At 47.4% G+C, this 12,506-nt stretch overlaps 1 protein-coding gene across 2 annotated transcripts in view; it reads left to right on the forward strand.

Annotated features, from left to right (window-relative positions):
• Matn2 (matrilin 2) overlaps nucleotides 1-12,506 on the forward strand; it is a 146,807-nt gene that overhangs the window by 116,805 nt on the left and 17,496 nt on the right. For both annotated transcript variants that reach the window (XM_046464938.2, XM_046464937.2), the window contains exons 9-10: nucleotides 543-665; nucleotides 913-1,035. In XM_046464938.2, the coding sequence (XP_046320894.1) occupies nucleotides 543-665; nucleotides 913-1,035 (246 nt within the window). The remainder of the gene's footprint in view (nucleotides 1-542; nucleotides 666-912; nucleotides 1,036-12,506) is intronic.

Below are 12,506 nucleotides of genomic sequence, written 5' to 3' on the forward strand. Positions count from 1 at the left end.
CTGCATCTCTATCAGAAGCAGCCATTATCCCCATTTGTCAAGTCAGAAGATGATGGCACAGAGAGGTCAGGTCATTGCTCAGCAGCCGCGGCAAGGGAGTGGTGGAAGCAGGACTTGGTCCCAAGTGGTTTGATGCCAGACCCTCATTCTTAAGTGATACTGCATCAGCAGTGTGGCTTTGGGCAGGAACCTTTGACCTTCCTGGGCCTCACTTTCCTCTCTGAAAACAAAATCGCTTCCGTTCGCAGTATCACTCAACAAGGAGACGGCAGATTTGGCATGTAAGGCCCTGGCCAGAGTGCCGCTGTCTTTATCATCAGGGACAGCATTTCCCAGTCGTTCAGCTGTATGCACTTTCTCATCAACTAAAGAGATGGACAGGAAAACAAGCAGGGCTGATTTTCCCTAGAGGCTGGGGGTATGGGGTAGAATGGAATCACCCCCGGGGTTCTGCCACTGAGAAGGCTTTGTTTTTCAATCCCTTGGCTGGTGGGGTGTTGCTCTCTCGGTCCCTTTATGTTTCTGTGTTTGACATAATGCAGGGGTGGACCACTGTGCTCAGCAGGACCATGGCTGTGAGCAGCTGTGCCTGAACACGGAGGAGTCCTTTGTCTGCCAGTGCTCAGAAGGCTTCCTCATCAACGAGGACCTCAAGACCTGCTCCAGTGAGTCCCTGTCTGCCCCTCCTTGGTAGGGAAGGGTTTGCAACAGGAGTAAAATGTGCAATTGCTGCAGAGGATGGCAGGTGGTGCAGGGCCCTTTTTTCCTCTGCGAGGGACCGTGTGGGGTAGTCTGTTGGGGACTGCATGCCTTCAGGGGTGGCCAGCATGACGGTCACTTGATTTCTGTTAGCATGGCCCAAAGCCTCACTGGCAGGGCCCCAGGGACCTCATCTAGCTTTTGACTTTGCAGGGGTGGATTACTGCCTGCTAAGTGACCACGGTTGTGAATACTCTTGCGTCAACACGGACAGATCCTTTGTCTGTCAGTGTCCCGAGGGATATGTGCTCCGCATCGATGGCAAGACCTGTGCAAGTAAGTCCCATCATGCTTGAGGTCCTAAGGCACACCGGACCTGGCACAAGCCTTCTGTGGTTGTGGGTGTGCTGTCGAGATGTGCGTAGGCCTGTGCATCCTCTTTCCTGCCTCCAGTGGGCCCTTGTGAATGAGTGTGACTACATCTCTTAGCCATCTGGGCCCTGCCTCTCCCTCTGTCCCAGGTTCCCTTCCCCCACTCCCTGACACAGCTCTGGATCTTTCCACAGTCTGCCTCGATGCTATTTTGAAACTGGACAGAGTCCTAGTTCTTAGCATTCTCCTACGGTTTGAATGTGTTCCCTCCGAAATCCATGTTGAAATTCAACTGCCATTGCAGCAGTTTGAGAGATGGAGACCTTCAGAGGTGATTAGGTTGTCAGAAGGGATGAATGCCTTTTCCAGAGGAGAGGGTTAATTCTCAAGGGAGTGGGTTAGTTATGGGGAGAACAGCTGTCATAAAGCAGGTCTGGCCCCTTTGTCCCCCTCTTTTGCATGTGCTGTCTTGCACTTTTCCACCATGAAATAAAGCAGGATGAGGTCCTCGCCAGAAGCTGCACCATGCTCCATCTTGAACTTGGCAGCCTCCAGAACCATGAGCTTGCTAAACCTCTGTCCCTTCTAATCATTCAGTCTAAATAACAATCATGGACTAAGAAAATGCATCAAGATGCTCTCTCTGCTTCACCTGCAGCCATCCTGCCTTGCATATGGATAATCATGTGGGCCACTTGCTGACGGTGGCTGGCTGTGTGCTGGGCACTGTGCTAGCACATGCCTTGTCCCTTCCAGAACAGATGAGAAAACTGCAGCTCCCATTAAGGAAAGAGACCTAGGTTCCCCGCTATGAAGTGGGGGTTTGCATTCTGCTCTGTGTGACTTCAGAGTCAGTTCTGGAAGGAGGAGAGGCTCCTAAGAAACCCTTTGCCCCCTCCCTGATGGTCTCCCAGCACATGGAGGGGTTGGCGGTTGTCTGAGTACATGTTTCCCCGGGGCTGTTCCTAACGCATATAGACATGATCCCAGGTAGCCTTCTCTGCTTTACCCAAGGGTGCAGCTGGTTTGCTGCCCTGCTCTCCCCTTTCCTTGGACCAAGATAATGAATTGAAAAAGATGGTCATTTTGAGAAAAGCAATCAGTAATGGAGAAAAAAAAAAAAAGACCATAATTTACTTGCCCCTATCCTTCTGGTCTTTCTGGTTATAAGACCGAATTCCTTGAACACTAGTACAACTGTGGCCACAACTATATCCACCTTTTTGTATTGTCCTTTCACAACATTCACAAGGACAGAGGAGCTGCCAGCATAGCCTTTCCATGAGGTCTAGGAGAGAACGTGTCCCCAGTTTGGGATAGACTCTTAGATCTCAGCAAATGGGTTATCCATGTTATTTCATGTGACTCCCTGCCCAGTTGCCTCCCAGACTGCTACTGTAGCCAGCTCATGGAGGGACTGGGCACTGGGGGTGCAGAAAAGGGTGAGTGTGTCAAATAGCATCTCCACCTGACGACAGGCCAAAGGCAGAACCAAGGGGATTTGTGGGTTTAATTCTCCACCATAATCTTAGCTTATGCGTGCCCTTCCTTTGTCCTCCTCTTTACTGTGATCATCAGGAACTGAGCATAAGATGGTTGCAGGACTTCTAAAAATTCTCACAGACCCTTCCAAGCCTGTGCAGCCCCCCTCCTTTCAATGTCTTGCTTTTCCTACATCTGTTTTATGCCTTCACCACTTTGAAATGTTGCCCGTTTTCTTATTTAATTGTGGGTTCATAACTTATGGCATAGTGACATCATCTTATGAGTAATTAAAAATGAATTTGGATGCTTATACATGGTTGGATCTATATGAGAACTTTTATCAGATGGCTTAGCCCTGTCCTCAGGAACGGCACAGGAAAGACACTTTATCCTCCAGAGCTTCCCCGATTGTAGACTTTCTACCTATTTTGGAATGATCCAGTCTGATTGCCCTGTTCTGTAATGGTGGGCTAGGTTTTCACTGTGGCATAGCTGATGGGGATAGGGATGTTTGTTCCCCAGCCCTACGTCAGGTGACACAGAGATAGATGACATAACTATTCCTTTTGGTAAAGCCTGCTGGGAGCCAGCTGGGTCAACCTGGCTCTGTAGCTGAGGGCCTCCTTGGCCTGAATAAAGGCAGCCCCCACTCAGAGCCTTGACAGCAGATGGTCTGAAGAGCCCCTCACTTGCCTTCCAGAAAGTTCTCTGAAACATGGAGCTAAGGCCTAGGTTGTTGGGCCCTTGGGTACAAGTGGACACTGTGGTCCTTACACCCCTCTGGGCACCTTGGCTCTCTGGGTTTGGAGTGAAGCCTGTCCTTCCTTCCTCTCAGCCCTCTGACCCTCAAGCTCTGATTATTCAGATTTGGGTAGAGGATTGGGGTAGATTCTTCCACCAGCTGAGAGGTCCCCCACTGCTGAGGTAGACTTTGTACAAGGGCCTCCCAGCACCAAGAAAGACTCCATGGAGCGATGTGCATGGAGTACAGAGCCTATTGGCCAGTGAGCTCCTGGAGGTCAGAGGTTGGGAAGCTCCGTCTTATCTGGAGTCAGAGCTCCCAAGGGCTCAATAAAGTGAACCAAGAGGGCAAGTGAGTAGACAGACCAGCCGCGTTTCCATCCCATGGCCCTGGTACATGGTTTACTACCTGCTCAACAACCTTCAATGACTCCCCATTGTCTTCTAGGGTAGATTTCCAATGGCCTTCCTTGATGTGGCCGTATGGGAGACACCCCTCCTCTGCCTCTTTAACACTGCCTTCCTGGCCTTCAGCCAAAGTGGCAAGTCCTCTATTCTCTGAGCAGACCCTACACCTTCCAGCCTATCCTGTCTCCACTTAGGGATGTTCTCCCGACTCCTCACCCTACCATGGAAACCCAGTGTCACCTCCCCCCATGGGAAACTTCCTCTTCCTCTTTACCGACTGGCTGCCCCTTTCCTCCTGCCATTCCCAGGCTCACTGGGGACCTTTCTGCTTGTTCTCCTACCTGGCCTCCCCCGTGGCTCTCTGCAGACATCTGAGAAATAGCATGGCAGAACATAAAGAGTATTGAACTGGGACCCTAAAGATTAAATCTTGTCACTCTTATCCTGGGCAAGGGAGTTGGCCCTCTCTGGGTCTGATTGTTCATCTGTAAACTAGAAATGATCATTCCTCTCTCTCTCTCTCTCTCTCTCTCTCTCTCTCTCTCTCTCCCCACCCCTCCCTCCTTCTCTTCCCTGCACCCATTGAGGGCTCCTGTGGCACAGGGAGAGCTATTCATCAGAATTCTTTATGAACTTGTAGAGTGATGGGAACCCCTAAGTGCCCTTGTCAGGATGTGACCTCCTCACCATCAGACTGCCCTGCACTGAGAAAAGGCCAGAGGAGGCTACCTGCATTGCTGCCTGAAGATCCTTCTCTCAGGTCCAGGCCTGCCCTCCTTGGCCAGGCCCTAGAAACCCACCATCCTGGAAGGGGTTGGACTCTGGAGTCCATTGTCTGTCCTAGGGGCGGCCCTCCCTCTGGCTGTGGAGGATGCTAACGGGGATCTAAGCACCAGCCTTAGGGCCCTAGGGATTTGGTTGGCCATGCTCCCAGTCCAGCTACCTCAGGTTGATCTGCAAAGACTTGTTTAGACCTGAGGCACCTAGCTTGGCCTCCAAGGGATGATGCAGCCCTGAGCAAGGCAAGGGGAGTGTCTTAGTCTTCTCAGGCTGCCATGACAAAATGCCACAGATGGGGCATTGTTTCTTAACCACAGAAATGTATTTCTCACAGTTCTGGAGTCTGGAAGTCTGAGATCAGGGTGCCAGCATGGTCAGGTTGTGGTGAGAGCCTTGCTCCTTTCTTGCAGACAGCCAGCATCTCTGGCTGTTCCTCACATGTCAGAGGGGAGAGAAAGAGAGTGTGCACATAAGAGAACTAGTGAGCTCTTACGCGGTAAGAGGGCACTAATACCATTAGAACTGAGCCCCACCCTCATGACCTCGTCTAAGTCTTTTCAGCTTCCAAAGTGCCCACCTCCACATACCACTGCATCCCAGGATAGGGAGTCAGCATGTGAATTTGGGCATGGGCCACTGTGCAGTAGGAAGCCAGGGGTGAGGGAAGAGGACCACCCTCACCATGGTGCAATACAAGGAACATTAGAGGCCATCCCTTGCTTTTGTAGGAAGCCAGCACAGGGAAGAAAATGATATCCCCAACATGCCTGGGGGTCAATGGCAGAACCAGAACTACAACCTGGGTCCACTGATTTGAGATCTCTTGCCCATTGTGAGATATTCACAAAAACGGACATTTCAGTTCAGCTGTTTCTCAGTCTGACAAAAGTTCATACAGAGGTAGCAAAGGATTGGTTGCTTCTAGTTTGTTTTGTTTTATTTTTTAAAAATATTTTCTTACTCATTGATGGACCTTGATTTTTGTTTACTTATTCATACGTGGTACTGAGAATTGAACCCAGTGCCTCTCACATGTTCGGCAAGCATCCTACCTCTGAACTACAAGCCAGCTCACTGCTCCTACTTTTATTATAAGAAAGCCAGGAAATGCTGTCAGCCTTTAGTTACCTTTTTGGCAGGGGGCCACCATGGCCATCTCCCTCTGGGATTGAGTTGGTTTTAATAATTTCATATGTAGAGCCCCAGACGTAGGGTCTGTCACCAACAGAGATGCTAGTGCATAGAACACGTGACCCCCACCATTGCTGTCTCACAGACCTGTGAAACTCACCAGATGTGTAATCCAGATGTGGGCAGCAATGTGTGTCAACCATAAAAACCTGAGCTACTTCTTGAAACTTATCATCATCCTCATCACAAATTGCAGACCTCATTTTTGGTACAGCTAGTGTGATCTGCCTCCTCATGTGGGAAAGGAAGATGATCTTTTCTTTGGGAAATGTTTTCTTCCCACCTCCTAAGACCTCTTGTAAGCCCCTTACCTGTTCCTCTTAAGCTATGGTTCCTAATTGAGCCTCTCACTCCTTTCTTGGAACTGGAGTCTGGTTACTTTCTTAAGGTCTTGTTTTTTTATTCTTTTTTTTTATTTTTGTACGGGGATTGAACCCAGGGGCATTTAACCACTGAGCTACATCCCGAGCCCTTTTTTGTAGTTTAGTTAGAGACAGGGTCTTACTAAGTTGCTTAGGGCCTTACTAAATTGCTAAGGCTGGCTTTGAACTTGTGATCCTCCTGTCTCAGCCTCCAAAGCTTCTGGGATTATAGGCATGTGCTACCATGCCTGGCTGGTTTTTTTATTCTTATTCTCTACAAGTGTTTACTGTGCACCTGCAGTGTGCTTATTGCCAGGGATCCCTGGTATTGACACAGATTTATTTTTTGCCCTAGATTATTTTCTGCCCAGTTGAAGTTTAAAGTTTCACTGGGGGCAGTGTGCACACCTGTAATCCCAGTAGCTTGGGAGGCTGAGGCAGAAGGATCACAAGTTCAAAGCCAACTTCAGCAACAGTGAGGCACTAAGCAATCAGTGAGACCCTGTCTAAATAAAATACAAAAAAAGTCTTGGGATGTGGCTCAGTGGTTGTGTTCCCATGAGTAAAATCCCTGGTACCTCCCCCCAAATTTTTTAAAGTTTCTCTGGGAAGAGGGATATTAAGGACATATCATCTTTTGGGGCAGTGAGAATTGGGGAAGTGCCATGGGAGTGTGTGGCAAGGGGGATCATACCCATGTCTAGAGAAAGACATTTAATCCAACACTAGAGATTGAGTGGAGAATCTGACCAGAGGTGGAGTACAAAAGCTAACCAGCACATGCCGGCCTAGGGTTCAGATGTGAACTGCAGGGAGATTAGCATTCAAGTGCTCAGTACTGAGTATTGTGAGAGGGAGCCATCGGACACAGGCAGGACACATCACCTGCAGCACTGAGAGTTACAGGAAACTGTCTGGACACAGGCCTCCCTTGAGCAAACTTTTAGCTTGTCTCCTGGGAATCTACCTGTCAAGCAGGATGACTAGAGGGTGTGCAGCTGGACCAGGAAACAGAATCCATAGATTTTTGATCTGCTCTTCCTTCTGCCCGCAGCATGGTCAAGACAAATCACCTGTGTAGGTTCAGGGGCTTTGGAAAAGACCCTACCTCTCCCTGACCATCAGTTTTCTTATCTCTTAAAAAAAAAAAGACGGGGGCGGGAGCGGGGGAGGGGAGGCCCTGGATCAATGCATTTCCAGGATCTCTTCCAGTCCCCAAATAAAAGTAGTACCTGGCACAGAGTTAGTGTTCCATAAACACTTGCTGAACAAATGCAACCATCCTTGGAGTGGTCCCCCAGGCTGAAGACCCCCCTGTTGTAGTGAGATGGTGGCTCTCTTCCTCCACCTGGTGGGAGTCATTGTAGCACTGCTCCACAGGGGAGTATTTGTGGAGAAACTGACCTCAAGTTGATTTCCAGACTTAGTAGAAAGCACTGGAACCTAGGGCCAGGGAGTTAACTGTAATGCACCTTTGGCCGTCTCTCATTTTCTAAATGTGGTCCTCTGAATTTGTAAGTGGCCCAGAACATCTCCAATATGCAGAAACTGAACATTTTGCTGAATAAATGAGAATTATGCATTCTGCAAGGCTGATGCGTGGGAAAGAGTGGGGAGCCCAGCTGACCACCAGCATCCACGCCCCACAGGAACTTCATTGGGAACATCTGCATAAAACCCTGTGACGTGGATTTAATTACCCTTGGTTTTAGAGTAGAAAATTGAGGAAACATGTTCTTTTATTCAACAGCCCTTTTCTGGGAGCTGTTGTGTGCCAGGCATTCTCTATTCTCTATTTCCATCTCTATTCTGGATATGGAGAGGAGGACAGAGTCTGTGGTCTGTTGGGGCATCAGAGCCCACGTAGTCATGGCCTGTTTTAGTCAGCTCTTGCGTCACTGTGACCCAAAGACCTGACAAGAACAATTAGAGGAGGAAAAGTTTATTTGGCTCATAAACTCAGAGGTTTAGTCTATGGTCAGTTGACTCCGTGTCTCTGTGCCCAAGGTTAGGCAGATCATCATGGTGGAAGGGCATAGCAATGAGAAAAAGCAGTGAGAGAACTCTGTTATCAGGGGCAAAATACAGACTCAAAAGGCATGCCCCCGGTGACCACCTCCTCCAACCACATTCTGCCTGCCTACAGTTACCACCCAGCTAATCCAGACGAGTGGATTAATCTGCTGATGAGGTTAAAGCTCTCATAATCTAATCGTTTCACCTCTGAACCTTCTTGCATTGTCTCACTCATGAGCTTTTATGGGGGGACACCTCATATCTAAACCATAACATAGCCCACGAGGAGAGGACTCAGACCAACCCCAAATCATATAAATAGATGTTCAACTATAATTTGATACTACTGAAAAGGGCAAAGAAACCAAACTTTGAGACCTTTGTGGAGAGACCAGGGTAGTGAGCTGGAAAAAGAGCAAGAGGTGACTCAGGAGAGGACAGTGGAAGTGGAGGAACCTTCTGGGGAGGGAAGACTATGCAAAACCCTAAAGCCAAGAGGACTGTGGGGGTGGTGGGGTTGGGGGGCAGGTTGTGCCAGCCCTGTCAAGGATTTCCTGTCTTACTGGAATTCAAAAAGCATTCAGGGATCCTAGGCAGGGAGAAGAGTGATGTGAGCAGATTTGCATCTTGCAAAGAGCACCCAGGGATCCACGGGGAGGACCGACTATAGAGAGTTGAGATGTGGAGATCAGTTAGTAGTTGATATAACAACCCAAGAGAAAGATGAGTGCTTTTGGTCCATGATGGTAAAGGAAGAATAATTGGGACACTTGAGAAGGTCACTAATTAAAAGTTTTGGGTCCACTGACAACATCTTACCCCTGGGGGTTTAACAGAATCATTGATGGGGCTTTTAAAAAAATCTAAGACCCAGGCAACACCCCAGACACCCTGAATTAGAAACCATGACAGAGAATACCTTGCGTTGTTGGTGGGTGTAGAGATTGAAATAACTTCTTTGAAGAATACCTTAGAAATATTTATTAATTTTTAATGTTCAGACCCTTTGTCCAGGCAATCCCACATCCGGGTGTATTTTTTTTTGGATATATCTTCATATCATATGCAAAACTATGTGTGCAAAAATATTTATTACAATAGTGTTTATAATAGCAAAAGACTAGGAACCACCTAGATGTCTATCAAATAAGAGATTGGTTAAATGAATTGCAATGCAATCTTTAAAGATGATGATGTTAGATATTTTTTATTTGTTCTTTTTAAATATCCATGACCGTAGAGTGTATTTTGACATATTATACATACGTGAAGTATAACTTAGAAGCCCATTCTTGTGGTTGTACATGATGTGAAGTTACACTGGTCATGTGTTCATATATGAACATAAGAAAGTTATGTCGGATTCATTCTACTGTCTTTCCTATCCCCTATCCCTATCCTTCCCTTCCCTTTCCTTCATTCCCCTTTGTCTAATCCAATGAACTTCTATTCTTCCCCCACCCCCTTATTGTGTGTTAGCATTTATATATCAGAGAGAGCATTCAGCCTTTGATTTGGGGGGATTGGCTTATTTTACTTAGCTTGATAGTCTCCATTCATCCATTTACTGGCAAATGCCATAATTTCATTATTCCTTTTAAAATTTTTTTTGTAATTGTAGATGCACAGAATGCCTTTATTTGTTTATTTTTATTTTTATATTTGTTTTTGGTACCGGCAAATGAACTCAGGGGCACTCGACCTCTGAGTCACATCCCCAGCCCTATTTTGTATTTTATTTAGAGACAGGGTCTCACTGAGTTGCTTAGTGCCTCACTTTTGCTAAGGCTGGCTTTGAACTCTCAATCCTCCTGAAAGAACTAAAGCTGTTTTATTACCTTGGAAAATAGAATATTCTTATTAGAAATGCATGGCGGTGGGGGGTGCGGGGAAGCTTGCCTCCAACAGCCCATGCCCTGTAGCTGGACATTTGGGGCTGTTTTGCGTTTTCACTATTACGAACAGTGCTACCACACACGACTTGGGAAATATTTCCCTTCACATTATGCAAGGGTGTCTATAAGAGAGAGTTCCAGAAGTGAAGCTACTAGGTTAGAGGTGCATTTTGGAACTCTGATAGGTACTGCCAGATACTCCTCCAGAGGGAAACATGCCTTTTAGTAGATTTGACTTTGGAACTGTGTGCCCACGTGCCTGTTTTGCTTTAAAAAATTGTCTCTGCAGGAGGTTCTGGTGATCCTCTGAGAGTGAGAACTCACCCTCTCTACTCTATTAATCAGGTGCTCTGAGGGGAGGGCAGCAGTTTTTTGTAAAAACTCTACACATGCTGGGTTTTTTTCCCCCCAGGGGGCTATTGCTGAAGATCAAACCCAGGGCTTTATGCATGATAGGCAAGCGCTCTACCACTGTGCTGTACCCGCTAGGCCTCCCCACATGCTTTTAAAGCATGCACACAACAAAAATTCCCAACAGCTACTAGTCTGAAAGCCCAGGAGAACTGAGCAACTGGGCTGGGAGCTCAGTGGCCTGTAGCCAAGGGTGAAGACATGCCCTGTGGGCACATGGCTTCTTCCTCTGCTGCCTCTGATAAGGGAAAGCAGTGCCCATCTGTTAGATGCAGACTGGGGTCACCCTGGCTCAGGAAAGCCTGGGGTTCAGCAGCTTTTAGGTCTGATGGGGGAGACTCCCACCGCTCTTCAAGAAGAATAACTAAGCTGAAGCTAAGAGGGCAGGGTGGGGGGAGGAAGGGCATGCTCAGAGGGGTCTGGATTATGGCTTGGCAGGGCCAGCTGGCCTGGAAGAACTATAGCTATTTTATTACCTTGGAAATAGAGTATCCTTATTAGAGATGCATTGGGGTGGGGATGGGGTGTGCGGGAAGCTTGCCCCAACCGCAAGCCAGCCAGCCATCTGTGTTATGGATCACTCAGTTGTACTTTCCACTACGTGAGGAACTACCCCAAGCCGTGGGGGAAATGTTCTGCATTAATAATGAATTCAGAATGTGCCCAGAGAAGCAAATCATGTTCGAGCAAACGAGAGTCTCCAACTTTGTTTCGAATCTCTTCTGCAGTTATAAATTCAGTTAACAACATTTTCCCATTGTTCAAAGATTTTGGCAGCGCTTCGGCCCGAAGAAAGAGAGGCATAATTCCTCTCTTGCTGGAAAGCTTACTTTAGCATATAGCAATGCAGTATAGTCAGGAAAAACATGAGATTTATTATCATAAAATAACATTTTTAGTTTGATTTTTCCAGTTATTAATAATTGGTCTTGGAGAGGCAGTATCAGCCTTCCAAAACCTTATTTTTCCTTGGTAGTAAATGAAAATAAGAGTCTCTGCCTTGACTAACCCCCAGGGTGGTTCTGAGGGCTCCCCTCCAAGAAGAAATCCTGCAAAAATGCTTCACAAAAAAGGTATATGGCTCGTGCTTAATTATAAAATTCATCATGTGATTTGGAGCCTTGTTGCCTTCAATATGCATATGCATTGTGGAAAGTCTACTCACTCTAAGAGGATTGAGTTGCCTCTCCGAAATGTGTATGGTTCTTATACAGAGTCACTGTCCTTAGCATCAGGATTTTAACAGGTGCACAAATCTTCCGGTTCTCCAGAAAGTTCCCAGTCCTATAGAGAGCAATGTCATCTTTCAATAGCTGGATCCAGCAACCTTGGGGTCATCCTTGACTCTTCTGCTTTGTCCATGTGAAAATATTCTCTATCAATCCATCAGCAAATAGAGGCTCTGCCTTCAAAACATAGCCACAGGGGCTGTGCGTGTGGCTCAGTGGTAGAGTGCTGGCCTAGCATGTGTGAGGCACTGGATTCGATCCTTAGCACCACATAAAAATAAATTAAACAAATGTATTACGTCCATCCAAAACTATAAATAAATAAATAAATAAATAGTAAAACAAAACAAAACAAAACAAAAAACATAGCCACAGTCTGACCATGTCTCACCAGCCTGCTCTGAGCTGCTAGCATGATTGCAGTTGGCCGTTCCCAGGGCTCCGCTCTCCACCATCCTCCCCCACACTCCATTATAAGCAGATCAGTCCTTTCCAAATGAAGTCATGGCATGTCACTCCACTGCTCCAGTGACTGTGCTTCTCACTCAGTCCTGCCCTGCTGTGAATCCCACATGCTCCGTCCTTGGCCCTCCCTGCCCTCCCTCCCTGGCCAGCTCTGGTTGCAGTGGCCTGCTTGGCTCTCTCCTGGCCAGGCACTGGGCAAATGCTCTTCTTTCTTGCTGGCAATGCTCTTCCCCAGGCACCACCACTCACTCCCTCTCTTTCTTTATTATTCATTTATTTATTTGGTAGGGGTCCTGGGGAAATGAGTTGCATAGCTCCTCACTTTTGCTGAGGCTGGCTTTGAACTCGTGATCCTCCTGCCTCAGCCTCCCGAGCCCCTGGGATTAAAGGAGTGCACCACGCCGCCCAGCTTACTTCTTCTCTTTCTTTAGGGCTCTGCTCAGTGCCAACTT

The sequence above is a fragment of the Marmota monax genome, unplaced genomic scaffold, assembly GCF_021218885.2.
Source record: "Marmota monax isolate L192 unplaced genomic scaffold, Marmota_monax_Labrador192_F-V1.1 WCK01_AAM20220418_F8-fsc00003, whole genome shotgun sequence".
NCBI lineage: Eukaryota > Metazoa > Chordata > Mammalia > Rodentia > Sciuridae > Marmota > Marmota monax.